This window comes from Gorilla gorilla, chromosome 3 (genome assembly GCF_029281585.2).
Source record: "Gorilla gorilla gorilla isolate KB3781 chromosome 3, NHGRI_mGorGor1-v2.1_pri, whole genome shotgun sequence".
In the NCBI taxonomy this organism is placed as follows: Eukaryota; Metazoa; Chordata; class Mammalia; order Primates; family Hominidae; genus Gorilla; species Gorilla gorilla.
This window is the reverse complement of record NC_073227.2, coordinates 44260616-44282558: the sequence shown is the minus strand read 5'-3', so window position 1 is coordinate 44282558 and position 21943 is coordinate 44260616. Positions and strand designations below refer to the sequence as shown.

At 36.8% G+C, this 21943-nt stretch overlaps 1 protein-coding gene across 5 annotated transcripts in view; it reads left to right on the top strand.

Moving 5' to 3' along the window:
* ARAP2 (ArfGAP with RhoGAP domain, ankyrin repeat and PH domain 2) overlaps positions 1-21943 on the top strand; it is a 190402-nt gene that overhangs the window by 4132 nt on the left and 164327 nt on the right. For all 5 annotated transcript variants that reach the window (XM_055385843.2, XM_055385842.2, XM_019025871.3 and 2 more), the window contains exon 2: positions 10809-11876. In XM_055385843.2, the coding sequence (XP_055241818.2) occupies positions 10972-11876 (905 nt within the window). In that variant the 5' untranslated portion in view covers positions 10809-10971. The remainder of the gene's footprint in view (positions 1-10808; positions 11877-21943) is intronic.

Genomic DNA, 21943 nt, shown 5'->3' with positions numbered 1-21943 from the left:
TCAGGTGAAATTGTCATCATTCTTACAACTCTAACTACATGTATACGTTACTACATTAATAAAACTATGTTAACTGCTGTGTTAGGTGTATTGTGGGTTTATTAGAAGAATGATTTACAGTGATAATTTAAAGGAATGTAATACTACTATGCAGACCGAAGAATTCCATTCAAACCAAGTGCGATATAGTGGTATGAATATGATTAAAGGCAATATTGTATACAATGGGTGAATTAATATTAGCCAACATTTATGGTGCAGTTGTAACTCATGTCAGGTATTCTTATATATCTTAAATATTTTACTTGTTTAATTCTAATAGAAATACTATACAATATGGGGTATATTACCCTCATTTTATAAATGAGAAAAACAAGCTTCAGGGAAGTTAAATAACTTAAGTTACATAGTTGAAAAGTGGGGAAGCCTGGACTGGAATTCGGGCATTGTGCTATCTGTACTACTGCCTGGGTGGAACTAATAAGGGATTGAGGAGGGATGGGATAGGCAGGGAAGCCTCAAGAATGTGGTGTTACCATACTTGTAAGACTTGAATTGGCTCCCAAAGGAGAGAAAAAAAGTCCAGGTGTGTACAGGGAGTTCCATTTGAATAAGAGCTGAGAGACTGGCCCAAATCTTCTAGTCTGTTTTCTGATCTCCTTTTTTACTGGGTAAAAATAACACATACTATAAAATTTACCATCTTATCATTTTAAAGTGTATAGTTCAGTAACGCTAAGTATATTTACAATGCTGTGAAACAGATCTCCAGACCATTTCCAGTTGGTAGAACTGAAACTCTATGCTCGTTAAACAACTCCTTACCTCTCTTCTCCTCTCTGGTAACCATGGTTCTACTTTCTATGAATTTGACTACGGTAGATACCTTATGTAAGTGGAATCATGTATGTGTCTGTTTTATGACTGTTTTTTCACTTAGCATAATGACCTTCAAGGTTCATCTGTATTGTAGCATGTGACAGTATTTATTCCTTTTTTAAGGCTGCTTAGTATTTCATTTTGTGTATATACCACACTTTATTTATCCATTCATCCATTCATCCATTCATAGATATCTGGGTTGCTTCCACTCCTTATCTACTTTTGCACCACATTTGAAGTTAAACCTTTAAGATCATAGTCAGGTATCTTTTTTGTGTTAATACTTTCTCTTCTTTTTTTTTTTTTTTTTTTGAGACAGCGTCTTTCTCTGTCCCTGCAGTGGCGTGATATTGGCTCACTGCAACCTCCGCCCGCTGGGTTCAAGCGATTCTCATGTCTCAACCTCCTAAGTAGCTGGGATTACAGGTGTGTGCCACCATGCCCAGCTAATTTTTGTGTTTTTAGTAGAGACGGGATTTTACCATGTTGGCCAGGCTGGTCTCAAACTCCTGACCTCAGGTGATCCAGCCACCTTGGCCTCCCAAAGTGTGTTGGGATTACAGGTGTGAGCCACCATGCCTGGCCTTAACACTTTATTTTCTCGTCAAGCAGATTTGTTTTTGTTTTTGTTTTTTACCATAACCATTGACTTCATGTGGGCAGTGAATACTTATTTTGGTCATATTTGATTATTTGATTTTGGCTTCATATTGTTGCATTATATCAATTATACTATAGTCCTGTGTTAGCTGTCTTTCTGCAGTGATAGATGCAAAATAAATTTTAATAGACTAAATTCTACGTTACCATTGCTTTATATAGCAATTACAAAGATGTTCTCCCTTAATTTGTCATTGGCTCTCAACTCTCAGGCAATTAAATGTAAATGAATGTAGGCTTCCAGGTTTAGCCACGTACATGGACACATATCAAACTTAAATGGTGTGTAAAACTTGAATTTGCAAGATATGGTATATTTAAACAGCATTTCCCTAGTGTGAATATAAGCGCTTATGAACAGCTAGACAAAGGAGAGGGAGACTATTAAGTCTTTGCTACCTCTTTACTATTAAATCAATTTTATATCTACTATGAGGCTTTACAGTTTATAGCACAGGTTGTGGAGTCTGACTCTTAGAAACACTTAAGTTAGTGTTTCCACTGTTTGTCTATTGCGTGACATTCAGCGTCGGATTTTCCTCCCCTGCAGCTGTGAGGAGTAAATGAGGTCCTACACAAATGATTTGCAAACATCCACAACTATTGGTTATTATTATTAGCAATGTAATTCTGAAGGAGAATGAAAGAAGATGGATGTGTTTTGGTGGGTGGGAAAGAAGTAGTGGTTGAGGTAGAGAACAGGGTGCAGAGGAGGTCAGAGCCTGTGAGTGACCACAATTTAAAGAGATGACCACATTGAGGGAACTGGGCTTCCTGTAAGGGGTTTAATGGGGCTGATGTTGCCACACACTAAGGTAAGTGAATGGATGGCAGAGGAGAGAGATGCTAAACGACCAGTTTTATACTTTTTCTGGGGGCTAAGCACTCAGACTAGAAAAATAAGTTAGCAGGACTGACCTTCATCCTTTTGCAGTCTGCTGTATACTGTGGGATGGAAGAATACAATCATAAGCATATTTTCTCTGAAACACTTCCTCTTTTACATGGTTCTGGGAAAGAGTTAAGTTGAGCATGTCTTTATCTATACTTGGAATGAATATCTTGATATTAGTTTGCTTGATGTGCAAGTAACATGGTACCTATTTCTGTGTTTTGTACCAAAGCAAAGATGGTGTATTAGTCCATTTGTATTTCTGTAAAGGAATACCTGAAACTGGGTAATTTATAAAGAAAATTGATTTATTTGGCTCACAGTTCTGCAGGCTGTACAAGCATGGAGCTGGCATCCACTCAGCTTCTGGTGAGGCCTCAGGAAGTTTACAATCATTGTGGAAGGCAAAGGGGAAGCTAGCATATCAGATGCCAGGAAGGAGCAAGAGATGGAGGAGGTGCCAGGCTCTCTTGAACAAGCAGATCTTGCATGAGCTCATAGAGAACTCACTCATTACCACAAGGACCACACAAACCATTCATCAGGGATCCTCCCCCATGACTTCCCACTGGGAGGTCCCCTCCTGCTAGACCCACCTCCAACATCAGAGGTCACATTTCCACATGAAATTTGGAGGGGACAAAACATCCAAACCATATCAGATGGACTTCTAGAAGACCTGTACCCTCAGCTAATTAGTTCAGCATGTTGTCCATATGGAGACGTCCGGTTTTCCAAGGAATTAGTGATTTCTCCACAATAAGTTTATTAGCAAATAATAATTTGTTATTTGATTTTGGCTTCATATTGTTGCCTTATATCAGCTGTACTGTAGTCCTGCATGAGCTGTCTTTCTACAATGATAGATGCAACAATAAGTTTTGATAAACTAAATTCTATATTACCACTGCTTTATATGGCAATTACAAAGATGTTCTCCCTTAATTTGTCATTGCCTCTTAACTCTTGGGCAGTTAAATGTAAAGGTATGTAGACTTATAGGTTTAGCCATGTACATGGACGCACATCAAACTGAAGTCGTGTATTGCAGGGACACTTGAAGGCAGGGACACTTTTCTCTTTTATCATCCATAGTGTTGGGTACCATATTGGGAACTGATCAATTATAGAGGGTTGAAGGAGTAAAAATCACACTTGAATTTTTTACCTGGGTACTATTGCAGAATGTCATAGTCACTTTTTCTGTCTACTGGTGTCACTTAGTCATTTGTTGGTCATTAAGACCAGCAAAAGCATTTTGTCATATATCTCTGAATCCAATCAAGGGATATAGTTCCAATCCATTGGGAACCACTGTTCTGGAATACGGCCAGCTCTCATTGTTATGGAAATTTGTAAGACTTGTATTGATAATGTTGAAAAGTTTCATGATTCATTTAGCAGCCTAATTTGTAAATCTATATTTTTAAGCTTTTTTTCTTAGTTGTGTGATCCTCTGACTGCTATTAAGCCCATTTTCTTACAAAGTTTCTAACTTTGCTAAGGATGTGTTTCTGATTTTTCAGTGGTATGCTCTCTTTTTGTTTTAATGGATTGATCATATGACTGATTCTATTGTACTATGCTGTTTTCCATCCTGTAACGTATAGTTAGGCAAAGGTGATTCTAGAATTTGTCTCAATGACATCATGGTTTAATGAAGTAACCCATGGTTTTCAGTTGTTTGCTTTCCTTGTTCAACTAGGGGATTGATGACAAAGCTCCACTGGTAATGGGTAATGGGGAGGGAGTTTGGGAGGGGCTTACTATAGTGGCTTTCCTTATTCGAGACATTAGGGGGAAGCTTGTCCAACCCATTAATTTTTTTTTTTTTTTGAGACAGGGTCTGGCTCTGTTGCCCAGACTGGAGTTCAGTGATGCAATCTCAGCTCACTGAAACCTCCTCCTCCTGAGCTCAAGCCATCCTCCCACCTCAGCCTTCTGAGTAGCTGGGACTACAGGTGTGCACCACCACACCCGGCTGATGTTTGTATATTTTGGTTAGAGACAGGGTTTCACCATGTCACCCAGGCTGTTCTGGAAATCCTGGGCTCAAGCAATCCACCCACCTTTGCCTCCCAAAGCGCTGCAATTACAGGCATGAGCCACCTCACCCGGCCTGGCCCAACCCATGAGTTTTTAAAAGTCCCACAGATGGTTTAGAATGTTTCTAACTGATACCTACTGCTCCACCCCTCACACTCACTCCTGATTTGAGGACCTCTGTTAATGGTTAGATGAATTGGAGAAATCTGTGCTTGAAATCAATCCGCTCCATACTAGCTTGGTTACTTACTTAGACAACATTTTAAAACAATGTGCACCTTCCACTTCTCATCACAAAGCAAGGAAGAAGTTATTCAGCAAACATTTATTGAGCTGAGCAGTGAGCAGTAGACAAGATCCCTGACCTCTCAGAGCAGTCAACAGATACCAGCAGTAGTAGAAGCCGTGGAGACAGATAAGCAAGGATAAGGGATGGTGAGTCACAAGGCATGCTTGTATAGCATAGATTAGGGAGGGATCACCTGTCTGAAGAGGGCGCATTTGAGCAGAGACATACCAAAGTGATGGAGTGGCTGTGGAGACATACGTATATGCTGGAGAAGAAAGTTGTAAAGAGACAAGATCAAGAGGTAAGGTCTGAGGAAGGAACAGAAAGGAGGCTGGCCCTGAGGCTGTCAAGTGATGGAAGGGGAAAGTCAGGGAAGATTAAATTTGGAAGTCATAGGGAGTGATATGATGTGACTTTTCTTATGACATTAATTGTTCTGGCCCCTGTAGTGAGAGAATCTACTGTGTGGGGGAGAGGGGGCCAGGACAGAATCAGGAATATCAGTCTAAGAGGCTGTTGCAGTGGTCTAAGAGAGATATGATGGTGGCTTAGGCTAGGATGTGAGCAGGGTAGATAGGTAGTGTTACTGAATTGAGGATATAGTTTAAAGGTATAGCACAGTAAAGTAAAAAGGTGCTGTTTATTGAGTGATATGGTAAGCTGGGCATGTGGCAGGTACTCCTAAATGTTACTTCCCTTTTATTGCCTCATGGAATTGGGTCAGGATAGCATGGGCAAATGCACAGCCATGTCTGCTATTTATACATTCTCTAAACATGTACTGCATATACATGATGCACCATGCTTATAAGCAAGTAATCTGGTATTTATTGTGTAGCTTATATGGGTTTGTCCTGTTGGCAGAGTTTATTATGATAAAATAATAGTGATAACGGCAACACTTACTTAGAATTTTTAATGTCCAGTTGTTGTTATAAGTGCTGTGCCTGTATTAACTCATTTAATTATCACAGTAGCCCTATGAGGTAGGTACTAATATTACTCCCATGATTTTTGACTAAGAAACTAAAGCACAGAAAAGTTAAATACACAAAATAATAAAGCTAGTAAGTGGAGGAATTGGAATTCAACACAAGTTGTCTGGATTCAGAGTCTTGGCATTTATATTACACTATCTATGGAACAGCAGAATATAGTTAAACACTTGCTATGGTCTGAATGTGTGTGTCCCCCACCCCCCGCTCCCGATTTGTATGTTGAAACCTGACTGCCAAAGGGAATGGTATTAAGAGGTGGGGTTTGGGGGAGGTTATTAGGTCATGAGGGCAGAGCTCTCGTGAATGGAATTAGTCTTCTCATAAGAGAGGCCTGAGGGAGCTGTTTGTTTTCCCCTTGCCCTTCTGCCATGTGAGGACACATAGAAGGCATTATCTATGATGTCTGCAGGCGCCTTGACCTTGGACTTCCCGTCCTCCAGAACTCTGAGCAATGCACTTCTGTTGTTTATTAATTACCCAATCTAAGGTACAGATGCTCCCCAACTTATTATGGTTTGACTTGGGTTTTTTCGACTTTATGATGGAGTGAATGTGATGCCTTTGAGAGAAACCGCAATTCTTTAGTGATGCTGGGCAGTGGCAGCAAGCCCTGGCTCCCAGTCAGCCATGCGTTTTCAGTCTATAATATTTTCAGTATACAATGGGTTTATTGGGATGTAACTTCATTGTAAGTCCAAGAGCATTCGTATTTTGTTAAATCAGTCTGAACGGACTAGGACAACACTCTAAGAAGTAAATAGTGTAGGAATACGGAGAAGAGGATGCATTTCTTGTTCACTAGAACTCTTGTGAAGGAGAGTGTTTTAGACCTCAAAGAATAGAAAATTTAACTGTGGGGACACAATGACTATAGTGGTGAAAGTAATTATAGTGACAGAAGTGAATGTTTACTAAGCATCAGTACGTGCTAGGCACTATGTGCAAGTCACTTATGATGGATTGTCTCATTTAATCCTCACCAATGCTAGGTACCCTGGATTATTTCCATTTTATGGGAGAGGAAGTGGAGACATTGACATGGGCACGGGCCTATGTTTACACTGCTAGAACGTGGAGGAGGTGGGATTTTAATTTAGTCTTACTGCAAACTTGTGTGCAGTATGTTAGATGGGGGATTTTATCCAAGAGGAGGACAGTGATGAGCTTAGGCTCAGGTGGGCTGGTATAAAGCATGTTTGGGAAGCCTCAAGAACTTAGGACTGTAATTACCACATTTTGTCACACATCCCAGTTATAATTGGAGGGTGTAACAAGTGTAGACTCGTAGGACCCACAGCAGTTGTTGATGTACAGAAGATCCACAGATCAGTACCTGGAGGGTCACTGATCTAGACTGTGGCATACATGCCATAGACTGCAATTGGAGGTCAAAACATGGAGAGCTTCAATTTCGTATTAAGGAGCTTTCACATACTGGAATTTTATAATTAGGCATGCTCATCTCTGTGTATCTAATGATGTGCTTGGGGCTAGAGCCTCTAAGGAAAGAACTGGATCTGTGAACACTCTTGGGTGTTCAGACAGTTAAAATGTCAGGCAATTGGAGGACAGAGTTGACATTAACGTGCAGAGAGGATTTTAGGGCTGTGGGAGGGAGCCTTTTCCATGGCATGAAAAGGAATCAGATTCATTAACCATATTCAGCATGTTGAGTGATAGAGATGGTTTTGGGTAGAGCTTTTGGTATATCTTTCTTTGATTTGACCACCTAGGAAGTATATATGTGTCTGCCAAAGAAAGGAAAGGGCTGTTTATTAAAACAAAAATACACACATGCATACCAAAAAACTAATACAATAGGCTTCTCAATCTCTTCTGCCATTTTTATCAGCCTCTCTCACATCTCTTAAACATGTTCCAAGTGCTTTGCAAAGCTCTGGTATAGGAATTATAGATATATGTCAAGGAAGGAGTGATTCATTCTATTTTGAGGGGTTGATAAGATGCCTTCACAGAGGAGGTAATACCTGCCTGTTTATAATTTTAAATGGTGCTTAAGAAAGCAGATAGAGTGTATGCGAAAAGGTATGGAGCTGCTAAACAGTTTGTTGCCTCGGGGAAATAATTGACAAGAGTGGACTAAAGTGAATGAAGGATATTGGTAGAATGTTTGGCAAGGGTTGAATATGAGCTTGTAGTTGATACATAGGAATGCCTGTCTCATAGGAAATATGAGCATGGTGTCTGACACATAATTGCTGTTTACATCAATAGCACCTGCTATTATTATTGTTAGAGACAAAAATGTGATTTGGCACTATAAGCAATATCAGCATAGACTTTATCTGGTTGAGCATGTGGAGTTACATACCGAATTTGTGTGTTTGATAGTTCACTGACTGATACATGGAGACTGGGCTGAGAGATTTGTTCAGAGACCATTGCAGTAATCCATGCAAAAGATGTCATGAGGTTCGGAACCATGGCAAAAGCAGTGAGGATGGAGAAGTGTATCAGTCAGCTCAGCTGCTGTGACAAAATACCACAGGCCATGTAGCTTAAACCACGTAAATTTATTTTCTCACAGCTGTAGAGGTTGAGAAGTCCAAGATCCATTTGCCAGCTGGTAAGTTTCCTAGTGAGATTCCTCTTCCTAGCTTACAGATAGCCACGTTTTCCCTGTGTCCTTACATAGAGGGCTCTGGGCCTGGGGGAAAGAAAACTCTCTGGTGTCTCTTACAAGAAACTAATCCTATCTTATCCAGGTCCCTTCCTGATGACTTCATTTAACCTTAATTACCTCCTTGGAGGCCCTGTCTCCAAGTGCAGTCACGGTAAAGGTTAGAGCTTCAAGATAGGAATTTTGGGAGGACATAATTCTATCAGTAGCAAGGAGTAAAATCGCTAGCTCACCTCATTCCTTGAGTGTGGTGGATAATACAAAGGTGGACTTGGGAATACAGTCTAGGCTTTAGATTTGGGGTAGGGACAGATCATGAGGTTTCTTGGTGTGCGTGTGTGTATGTATTTTATTAAAATTGTTTTTCTCCTATTAAGGTTTTTGTGAACAGGGGTAAGCAAGACTATGACTTTTTATAATTTATTCTACTTCAGAAGGAAAATGCTTCTAATCCTCTCAAGTTATTGGCCAATTTATCATGTTTATAAATTCTAAAGTGGCTGAATACATTATGTCCACTTATTGTTCCATTGGTAATAATTATTTCCATCCTGTGATAATGCTAGTAAAAATAGACAATACACTTGTTGCAAAATAATTGTGTAGAAAAAGAGTGGCTTATCTGAGAATTGAGTTTGTATGTAGTGTTGAGGTGTAACTTTTCTTTTTTTAAAATTACTTATTTATTTATTTATTTATTTATTTTTGAGATGAAGTCTCGCTCTGTCTCCAGGCTGGAGTGCAGTGGCGCCATCTCGGCTTACTGCAACCTCCGCCTCCCAAGTTCAAGCTATTCTCCTGCCTCAGCCTCCCGAGTAGCTGGGATTACAGGCACGCACCCTCACACCCAGCTAATTTTTGTATTTTAATAGAGATGGGGTTTCACCATGTTGGCCAGGATGGTCTCGATCTCCTGACCTCAAATAATCCGCCAACCTTGGTCTCCCAAAGTGCTGGGATTACAGGCGTGAGCCACTTTGCCCGGCCGAGGTGTAACTTCTTTGTGTGTGACATTTTAGCATTTTAGGTGTTAACTCTGGGATGCCTTATTGACAAAGGCATTTCTTACCTTTCATCATTTATTTTGTATTTTTATTTCTCTGCTCCTGCAGTGTGTCCTGAAGAAGATATACTCTTTCCCTTTTATCCTATACCTGTTTGTTACTGCTTGCTGATATTTTAAAATAGTTGAAGCCGTAGCTTACGGGCAGTTGGCGTGTGGCATATGCAGAGTCCAAGTAGTGCCTTTTGTAGAGGGGTTTTTCAGTCCTGCATCAAAGCTTGCTCAGGGAAATTTTTCTTGTTTGGGTGTGTCTCATTTTATTACTTCAGTATATGTGTGTCATGCCTGCTCTGTACTTTTTTATTGACGCACAATGTACAGAAAGTTGCACATATGCATTTTCATAAACTGAACACACCTGTATAATTAGCATCTGGAAAAATGGACTTTTAAAAAAGTTTATTTTGTTTGGGAGAAAAATAAACCTTTATGAATCTGCTGTGTACATTGGAGGACATGTGATCTTTCATATTAGCATATTTTCTGTTATGTAATGTATTTAAGAATTAGCTGATTATTCAGTGTCATATCTTGTATATCACTATTGTTTACATACAATGCTGCCTGTTTTTATGAAATTGAAAATTATTGAACTGAGAAATATGTTCTGACTGCGTTTTAAGTATTTGCAAGAAAATGCAGTGAAAGGGAAAGTTGTTACATTCAACTACTGTTAAGAAAATTGCATAAAACTTGAAAGTCAAAAGAACATTCTTTCAGTGCCTTTGTGGGAATATTGTTTAACAGGACCACCTTAGAGATATTTTAATCCCAATTTTAATTCCTGTGCTTGGCTTGGCTATTTATTATTTGAGTAGCACATAGACACTGAGAAGTTACCTGTATGCTTATAGATTTTTGTCCAGTAGAAAAGATAACCCCAAATGTTATGGCTTATCATCCTGTAGGACATTAAACAGTTTGTTATCTAACCTAGCTATCTTATTCTAATACTTTAAAAAAACCCTTTCTGATGAACTATATACATCTTTCCCACAAATGCTCTTGGATCCAATCTTACTGACTTACTGGTTCCCTCATTTTTAATTAATAAGTTGAATAAAGTTTTTGATATATGTTCATTCAGTACATGTGTCAGTGTCACTTTTTTCACCTTTTTGAAAGTCATAGTTTGATGCTGTCATAGCATTTCTGTCCTGTACCTTCACATACTGAGAAACTGGTTTTCTAGGGCATGCAAAGCAATGCACAAAGATTCCAACTGCAGAGTGAGAGTTAGTGTCCTAATTTCTGCTGTTTTTTTTTCAGAGAAAGTATATAAAAGTAGATTTTAATAATTAAAGTAGCCTAATAAATCATTTTTTATTTTTTTCTAGGCTTAAGCAGGTAAAGCAGTCACTGTGAAGAAAATAACATTTTAAGAAACTTTTCTGTCACAATTGATAGAGGAAAAGCCAGTAGAGAAGTGCATCTTCTTGTGTGTGTGTGTGTCTCATCGTGCCACTTTTTGTAACTCAGCTTAGTAATGAAGCCACCATTATGTCCTCAGTCAGTGAAGTAAATGTGGATATAAAAGATTTCCTAATGAGCATTAATTTGGAGCAGTATCTCTTACATTTCCATGAGTCTGGTTTTACTACTGTGAAGGATTGTGCAGCAATAAATGACAGCCTGCTGCAGAAAATTGGAATATCACCTACAGGTCACCGTAGGAGGATACTTAAACAGTTACAGATAATCTTGTCAAAAATGCAAGATATTCCAATATATGCAAATGTTCATAAAACTAAGAAGAATGATGACCCTTCGAAGGATTACCATGTTCCATCTTCTGATCAGAATATCTGCATAGAACTTTCCAATTCTGGTAGTGTTCAGACATCCAGCCCACCGCAGTTGGAGACTGTTAGAGAAAATCTTGAAGACAGTGATGCAAGTGTGGAAAGAAGCCAGTATCCTCAATCAGATGATAAGCTGTCTCCTCCTAAACGCGACTTCCCCACTGCAGAGGAACCACACCTGAATTTGGGTTCTTTGAATGATTCTTTATTTGGTAGTGACAATATTAAAATAGAATCGTTGATTACAAAGAAGACTGTGGATCGCACAATTGAAGAACAACAAACAGAAAAAGTTAAATTGATCACAGAAAATCTCAGTAAGCTCCCTAATGCAGACTCTGAATGCCTTTCTTTTGTTGGCTGTTCAACATCAGGAACAAATTCTGGAAATGGAACAAATGGTTTATTAGAAGGATCACCACCATCCCCATTCTTTAAGTTTCAAGGAGAAATGATTGTAAATGACTTGTATGTTCCATCATCACCAATCCTAGCACCTGTGAGAAGTCGTAGCAAGTTGGTTTCAAGACCATCTCGATCTTTTCTGCTAAGACATCGACCTGTACCAGAGATTCCAGGGTCAACAAAAGGAGTTTCTGGGAGGTAAGAATCTTTACAATAAGCTGTAAATATTCAATTTGAGGGAATTTAGTGATTTTTTTTAACAGTTATATTTTCAGTGTTCCTATCTAAATTTGACTATATTCATTTACCTATTCAACCAACCTTTTCTTTTTAAAAAAAAAAAGTCTTCATCCCATTGGACATTATTTCACTGTCTGTTTCCAGCTAATAATGCCTGGGACTCTTTAGCTTTTCCCTATTTAATCGGGGGGACATCCCTTCCCTTAATTCTACCTGGATATTCCTTTCCATACCAAGTCTCCACACCTAGTATTGTAGTCTTTCCATTAGTGCAGTTCTCATATTTGAAATGTTGACTCTCTCTCCCCAGTAGATGATTTGTTCTTTGACAGAGAACGTGTTTTTAATGTTTGTATCTCTGCTGCCTGGTACAATGCTTGGCACCAAGTAATAATTCAGCACACGTCTATTGAACTTGGTATTTAGTCACTGTGCTCGGTGAGAAGGATGCAAAGAGGAATACGGTGACTTGCAGTCTCGTATAGAAGTCACATGTAAAAAGATGGTGACAGCTCAGTATGAAGCTAGGCTCACTAGAGATGAGACCTCTGGGACCCCAAAGAGGGGCTCTACCAGTGTAGGTTCTTATACGCAGGTAGTAAGTCATTGGTATCCCGAGGTAACAGAAGGATTACCTAAACAGTTTGGGAGGAGGTAATTTATAGCAAAAGAGGTCATCAGCTTTAGCTTTCAGAATTTATGAATCTCAAAGTTATACCTAAAATAGTTGTGGTTTTCTCCAGGGTTGGAGTAGGATATTGCTCTTCCCATTAAAACTTAACACTTGTGTGTCTGCTGAGACACGGGGCTGTTCAAGTTTGACTGTTACTGTAGTGGCACTAAATGCTTTACACACTTCCTGCACAGGCTCCACGCTGGAGTTTCAGCAGGATTCCTCTTTCCCCCCATGCCTGCTGTTACCGCTACTCCCTTTGAATCTGTGGCTGCTACTGATTCTCTTGGCCTTAGGTACCTTTGGTAATTGCAGTGCTAATAGTATTTGCAAGAGAAATGGTGGCAATTTAGTGTTCGTGAGAGAAAACATGACCGTTTACAAGGCTCTGTTAATAAAAGTATCTCCTATTAGAGCATAAACGTTTTGATGGCAGAGGCTCTAATTAATTTGTCTTTATCTTGACATCCCTAGTGCCAGTAGCAAAGTCTGGTATTTACTAGGAAATCAATATAGTGTCATGTATTAACCACATTTATTAAACAACTAGTGTCATCTATTAAACACTAGTTTGGTTTATAATTTTGCAGGAGTTATCTAATCTAAGGGCCACTCCTACTCCATGTGAACATGGAGTAGGTAATGTTCACCCCGTTTTACTTTTGAGGTAACTGAGCCTTGGGTTAATTTCTCCAAGATCACATGGGTAGTGAACTAGGATTTCCCACCAGTACATCTGACTCTAGATCCCACTTCCTTAACCACTCATTGAGTAAATATTGTTGAAAATGTTGATTGCCTATATAAGAATTGGATTATTTATTGGGACTGTAAAGGACACTCATTTTGTTTGACACTTTAGCTTTAAAATATTTTGCTAATTTTGAATAATTAAAAGAAGGTGAATGAGAAATGACAAGTCTTCAGATGGCAGATGCTTTTGACATGCCAGAAGGGTTTACTATGTGTACACATGTTAAAGCTGCATCTTTGCCAGGACTGACTCCGTTTGGGAACTGTAAAGGATCACCTCATGTAAGAAGCATTTGATTTAAGTTTCAAACAGTCTGTGCTAATTTTCATGAATTTTACAGAGAATCTTGATACTCATTTAGTTGTATAGGGGCAGCAAAATTCCACCTTTCTTCTTAGGGTCCCAGCTGGGCCTGAGAATTAAATGGATATAAAACAGATTAACAGGAGAAAAGCATACAAATTTATTTCATACAAGTAATATGAGTTTTATGTGCCACAAGAATCCTCATAAAGAGATAAAGATCCAAATAAGTAGTTAGAGTGAAACGCTTAAATAATGAATTGCAAAAAGAGCAGTAAGTTGTGAAAAACCAACTAAATTATGTGGGGGGGCTTAAAAGATACTTTTTTTTTTTAACAAGGTCTGTACAGAATTCTTTGGCCTCAACTTCTTGTCCTTGAGGACAGGATGTTAATTTCTTTCAGGGGAATTTCATCTTCTGCTTTTAAGGAGGCTGGAAGATCAGAGTCCTCTTTTTACACCTGTTATTTTCCAATATTTGAATTAAATGCCTTTATTCAAAATAGTAAGTATGCTGGAGTGGTATATTTTCAACTCCTTCTGTTGTAAGCTTTGTATCATATGAAAAGCTCGTTATTCAATTTGTGACTGAGTCTTTGAGAGTGGAAACAACATTAAAATTAGTAGTAAATAATTTAGTACTAGCTATATCATAGCACTGTTTTTTTTTTCATGTGATTTTTAGGCCAGATTACTTATCCTAACCTTTCTTTTCTTTGATTATGGTAGTTAATAGCAGCATTGCTTTTGTGGTGCTCAGATCATAAAATGAGCAAATAAATTATTTTCAGACTTCACTGTTTGTTTTTCCTTGTGCTCCTTCCCTATGTTGCAAATAGTAATTCCATGATTTTAAAGTGTTATAATATGACTTTTTAAATCAAACTGTGGGTTATGTAATGTGAGTTTCTCTTTGGTCAATGATATTGATATTGATTGGTCATTGATATTGAACCTGCAAATGATATTTAGTGCATTCCTTGATATACCAAATGAAAATATTTCTTTATGGCCTGTGTTTTTAAAGGAATTACTAAACATTTCATACAGCTGCTCAAAGGAATGTGGATGTCGACTCTGAAGTGTTTTCCTGACATAGGGCTCTTTGTTTTTCTCTCCCTGGACACGTGCCCTCCTGCCTCCTTCCTCTCAACAGAATCTGATAGAACTGATGCTCTATCAAATTTTTTGTCTTTGTTGTGGACTTGGGTTCTTCCCTGAATTCCTGCCTGCTCCTTTTAACTGGAGGGCTGGCCTGGACAATAACCTCAGGTTATCTTTTGAACTATTTCTTGAGAGCTAGATCAGGACTAGGCTCCAAGCACCAGCTCCTTCCTTATCACCTTCACTTGGATGCCTTGCTAGTCCCTGGGAGCCCTCCAAGCAGAAAGCGGATGCCACATTGCCATGGGAGTTGTAGGTGTGTCATGTGATCTTATGCAGTCTTCTTAGTGCCCCAGGCAGGAAGGAATCTCACAGCTATCGAAGGAAATACATTTTTCCTCCTCGCTTTAGTGATTTTTATACATCTTTCATGCAATTGTATTATCCTTGGGATAGGTCTCAAAGCCTTCTTTTTAAGGTGTAGTGCCTCTGAATGTTTTGGGGGTAAGGGCAAATGAAGAAGCAGAAGTAGTGGGAAAGGGATGGTGTGCAAAGCTGCACTGTTGTGGAAGTACAACTGTTAGAAAACTGAGGTGCTGTGTTGACTCCTTTGAGGGCTTTTCGGAAGTTTGAAATCTAAACCTGAAGTCTCCTGTGTTCTTTGAACTTTTTATTAAAAATAAAAATCTTGGATATTTTTCCTCTGTATTCACATAGACATTCAAAATGGTTGACATTATTTTATAGATTTTAATGTCAACAATACATATGAGCAAAAAGTACAGAAAAGTAATCAGCATTTGTTTGCTGCACTGAATAAGAAATATACAGAAGGATAGCCTTCATTTTCATCTTCAAGAAAATTTTACATTTCACGTTATAGTAGAAAAATACTTAGCAATCTTAACATTTTGATTTCTTTCTTTTAAAATGCTTTTTAAATTCTGTGAAAAAAGGCTAATTATTTTAATATTTGCTAAATTTTGAATTGAATACATAAATAATTAAATCTAAATTTAAATAGAAGTTTGATTTATTGTTAGAAGGTGAGGGTATCTATCTGCTCAATAATCTAAGTTAAAAAGTCATTACATTTATATTTCATTTTTGTAAATCCATCTTGTTTGAAAAACGTATAAAATTGAAATTTTTGCTAGTAGATTAAAAAATTCATGATGTTGTAAACTTATGTGTTGCAGTAGTTCTGTAATGATAATTCATTCTTACCCTAAGGATGTTTTTTAAAACTTCACAGATTGAGGCTTAATTATCTGTGCATTGTCAGTTTCACATTATTAGTCTATGCTGTAATTACACTCTCATGCTTTCTGAATTCAGATTTGTCTGTTTTAGTTAGATATTATGAAAACCTCAGGGCAGTGTTAAACTGCTGCCTAATGATTGTGTTATTTTTTTTTAATTTCACTCTAGAATGACCCATAGTCTGTAATCAATTGTGAGAACTGTTTTTATTTATTTATTCATTTATTTATTTATTTATTTTTAACATTTTGTGAAATGATGATCCACATATGGCATGTAATTGTTTTTTTTTTTTTATTTGGCTGCCTTGTCTAAGTAGTAAGTAAGTACAGTTCATAAGTGGATATCTTTGACATTAACCTTTATGTCACTGCTTTTCTGGGCAACTTTAGTGATTAAAAATATTAAAAAAATAAAACTTGTAGGTATGCTGAACACTCACTTTTATATTCAGAGTTATTCATTACTTTCTCTTCTTTTATATTAAGGTTCTTTAAACAAACCATTTTAATTCCGATACCAATGATAGTTGTCTTTGTCTCTCTGGCTACCATGACGAAATACCGTAGACTGGGTAGTTTAACCAATAGAAATTTTTCTTATCGTTCTGGATACTAAAAGTCTGAAATCAAAGTGTTAGCATCCTTTGGTTTTGGTGACGGCTCTCTACCGGCTATCAGATGGTGGCCTTCTTGATGTCTGCTTATATGGGCTTTGTTCCTGGGCTGAGAGAGAGAGAGAGCGAGTCATCTCTGGTTTCTGTTTTTAGAAGGCTACCAGTTCTGTTGGAACAGGGCCCCACCCTTATGACTGTATTTAACTTCAATTACTTACCTAATTTAAATACAGTCACCACGTTGTGGGTTAGAGTTTGAACATATGAATTTTGTGGGGTAGGGACACAATTTTATTCACAACAGTAGTTTTTCTTTACTTGCATAGAAGTTTGTTAATTCTCTATTTAAGTAATAGAATTTAGGTATTTTCAAAGGCCTTACAAACATATTACATTCCACAGGCAACGACTGTTTATAGTAGGTCAGCCCATCACAATTGAACATCTGCAGATTTCCTCTATTTACAGATTTAGGGTTTTAAAAATAATAAAATCGACATAGGGAAAGTATTAACAAGACATTTAGCAAGTTAATATGAATCAGAATCATTGATATTTTTGATTTGGGTTTTATTTTTAGATTTTATTATTATTTGGGGATTTAAAACATTATTTCAATTTGAACATAAGTTTTAACTTACTAAAAGCTTTATTTTAAAATTTCCCTTTTTTGAAACTCCACAAATCAAGCTGTAAATATACATGCTTTTTTTCCCAAGCTCATTTACATATGACAAGATTTCTGAGCCCCTCAACAATGACGTATATTACCTGGTTATGTTTATGATGCTTGGGGTATTTTTTTCAACAAGGGTTAGCTTGTTGGTCCAAAGCACTGAGGGAAAGGGAAAAAGGAGTGCAATACAAAGATGAAGATGAGGTTATGACTTTCAGGGAATTTATGAGGAAGAAGGAGGTACCTATTTGGAGTTAAGCTAGTAATTCTGGCTTCCTGGTCAGAAACTGTAGTATGAGTCATATTTAAAAAATGGTTTGAAAGCCACAACAAAAATATTAAGACAAAATTATTTATAAATTGGAAAATTTCAAACATACATAAGAGTATGCAAAATATCATCTTACCATATAATACCATCTAGATTAAAAAAAAAATCTTGCCATAGTGGACCCAGACTTTAGTTTATTAAGAAATAATAAATTCAGCTAACTTTTCTGCCTCCTTCCTTTGTGCCCGGAAGTAACCAATATTCTGAAACTGGTGTTTATCCTACTCGTGCATGCTTTAGTACTTTTACTACAGATGCGATAGCATTGTTATAGATGTTTTTGATTAATGAAAATGATATTCTTTTGTAGTTTGGTGTTTCACTTACTATTTTTATGATTTTTCCACATTAATATATATATTTTATATAATAACTGTTGTATAATGTTTGATTTTAAAAACACAATTTATTATCCTAACTTGTTGACACTTTTCAACTATTACAAATATGAAGTGTTCATTTTGAGGACTTTAAGAAACAAATGCACACATTAGGTTTACCAGGAGGACCAACAATTTTTTTCTGTAATAAAAATAACACTTTTTGCTGAGTTTTTATATTATGTAGGCCACTGCCTTATGTTCTGTAAAAGCATCATCTCATTAATCATCGTAATATTCCTAGGCAGCAGGCCCTGGATTTCCCCCCCTTTAATAAATGTGGAAAGCAGGTTCAGAACTTTTAAATAACTAGGCTAACATCATACAAGTGTAAGAACAGGAGAGGATGATGACTGTGGTTCAGTTTTTAATTTTCACAAATCAACATGCCTTATATTTCAAAGTTAAAAGCAGTTTTCAGGATAACTGGTGGTAAAATAGTAGAAAAGAAAGACAAAATTGATCTTGAATCTTGGCTTTCTTCTTCTTAGCTGTGGGACTTGCACAGGCAGAATTTCCCGCCTTTATTGGTAGGATTAGGATACCAAGTCCTACTTCACAGGGCTGATACAAGGAATTAATGTGAGCTGTAGCTAAAGAAAGCCACTTGTTTTTTGCTTTGGGCATAATAAGTGTTAGAATATAAGAAAGGTTGTGATAATTTATTAATAGATAAATGAAAATGTAAGTTGCTACTCAAGAGTTTTCAAAACAACTTACTTCCTATATTTGTGCCAATTTTTCATCTCCAGCAGTTCATCTGAACTTGGTTGATAGATTTGGTAATCCCTTGTAGGTAGATATTACATGAGGAAATCAATACAAATTATCACAAACTTTTTTCTTCACATTTTATTTGTTGGTAAAACCAACAAAATATTCCTTAAAAATTCCACTAATGGATATACTTAAAATATTTAAAATCTTTTTTTTTTTTTTTAATGTAAGTTAAGCATTGTGGCTTAGGTCCTGGGTAAGGAACAAGACTGCCCAGGTTTGATCTCAGATTAGTTACTTATGAGTTGTGTGAACTTGAGTAAGTGACCTAACCCCTTTCTGTGCCAATTTTACCTACTTTTAAAAATGTGGATAATAATCTTATTTCTCATTTTTTTATCTGTATGCTATATGTGTGTGTGTATACACATGGCATGAGTCCTTTGACGATGGCCACACATTCTGAGAAATATGCCATTAGGTGCTTTTGTCCTTATTTGGACATCATGGGATGTACTTACACAAATCTAGATGGTATAGCCTATTACACACCTAGGCTATATGGTAGAGCCTACTCTTCCTAGGCTACAAACCTGTACAGCATGTTACCGTACTGAACTGTAGGAAATTGTAAGACAATAGTAGATATTTGTGAATTTAAACAAATCTAAACATAGAAAAGGTACAGTAAAAATATGGTGTAAATATAAAAAATAGTACACTTGTATAGGGCACTTACCGTGGGTGAGTCAGTGAGTGGTGAGTGAAGGTGAAGCCGAGGACATTACACCACTGTAGACGTTATAGACCCTGTACACTTAGGCTACACTAGATTTATAGCAATACTTTTTTCTTCAATGATAAATTAACCCTAGCTTATTATAACTTTTTAATTTAACTTTTCAAGCTTCCTACTCTCTTGTAATGATGCTTAGCTTAAAACACACATTATACAGCTGCACAAAAATATTCTTTATATCCTCATTCTATAAGCATTTTTCTATTTTTAATTAATTTTTAAAAAGGTATAAAATTTACAACTCTTCCACATTCCCATCTTCTGGAAGGTCTTCAGGGACAGTTACATGCATGGAGCTGTCATCACCTATGATAACAATGCCTTCTCCTGGAATACTACTTGAAAGACCTGACTGAGGCTATTTTACAGTTATCTTAAAAAAAATGTGGAAGGAGTACATTCTAAAATAAAATAAAAAAGCATAGTAAATATATGAACCAGTAAAATGATCACTTATTATCAAGTATTATGTACTGTGCATAATTTTATGCACTATACTTTTATATGACTGGCAGTGCAGTGGATTTGCTTGCACCAGCATCACCACAAACATGAATAATGTGTTGTAGTGTGGTGTTGCAATGGCTACAACATCACTTGGCAATAGGAAATTTTCATTCTCATTATGTTCTTATTGGATCACTGCCATATGTTCAGTCTGTCATTGATCAAAACGTGCAGGGGATGACTGTACACACACACACACACACACACACACACGTGTGCCTATATGTAAAAATCTGAGACCTATCTGGCATATTGTAAATGCTCAGTAAGAAGTAGCAATATTAATTACTAGTGCAAGTTACCAAAGACGTACAAAATTTGAGTACTGCTCCACTCAAGGGTTCAAATCAGTAGTAAGTACTTGCCTTAGTAGTATACAAATGTCAGGAAACAATTACAGCTTTATAGAAGTATCGAGAATCTGGACATAATGAACACATAAAGGATGCTTTTAAAAAAGGTTTTACCTTTTAGGTTTGGTGCAAACAGTATAGCTTTGCCCATTTTGTGATCTTAAAAAATTGCAATCTTATAGTGAGTATATTTTTACTCTAGCTCATTTTGCTTAACTTTGAGAATCATTCATGTTTGTGCCTGTGGTTATAGTTTGTTTATTTTTCCTGCTGTATAGTATTTTATTGTATGAATATGCTATAATATCCATTCTTAATTTTGTTAGATATTTCATATTTTCTACCTTATCCAATATTTTATGTATATATTTATTTGTAGGTGCATGTGTGTATACATATATATACATGCATATAATGTGAATATGTGTATACACATATAAATCAACTTAGACATAATTTACATATAAAATAGACTAATTTTCAGTATATACATGCTTATGTGACCACTATAACAATTAAGATTTAGAACATTTCCATCACTCATCTCCACTTTTCCCAAAATTCACTTGTGACCATTTGCAGTAAATTCCCTACTTCCTGAATCAGGCACCTGTAGATTTCACTATTAGTTAGTTTTGCCTATTTGGGAGTTTTATATAAATGGAGTCACACAGCAGGTCCTCTTTTGTATCTGACATCTTTATTCAGTAAGATGTTTTTGAGATGTGTCTGTGTTGTTGCATGTCAGATTGTTCTTATTGCTGAATAGTGTTTCTTTGTGTGAATCTCCAATTTGTTTATCCATTTGCCCATTGACATATATTTGGGTGGTTATTCTTGAGGCATATTTGTATGCATGGCTGTTGAGTACAGACCTAGGAGTAGGATTGCTGTGTCATGGGATATGTATATTTTCCATTTTTGTAGATAATGCAAAATGGTTCTTATAAAGTAGTTGTATGAATTTGCATTACCATCAACAGTGTATGTGCATTCCTCTTGTTTCATACCCTCAACATTTGTGTGTTTTGTGTTAGCCATGTAGATACATGTGTAGTGTTATTTTCTTGTGGTTTGCATTTGCATTTCATGATAACTAATGAGATTGAACACCTTATGCGCTTGTTTATTGACCTTTTGCTGCATTTATATCTTCTTTGGTGTGGTGCCTTTTCAGATCTTTCACCTATTTTGGTTTTGGTTGTTTTAAATTGCATTTTTTGTGTGTGTTTCTTAAGTGTTATTTATTCTTAAGAGTTACTGATAAACTGGGTATAAACCCCTTGTACAATATATCTTTCTGCCTCTGCATATTGTTTTTATTTTCCTTAATTGTGACTTTTTAATGAATAAGAGTTCTTCATCTTAATTTAGTCAAATTTACGTGCACTTTCCTTTAGAGTTAAAACTGTTATGTCTTAGGACACATGAAAATATTCTATTTTTATCTTCTAGCTTTATTGTTTGGCCTATTACACTGGGATTTATAATCTGTCTTGAATTGGTTTCTGTGTATTGTCTAAGGTAGGAGTAAATTTTCATTTGCTTC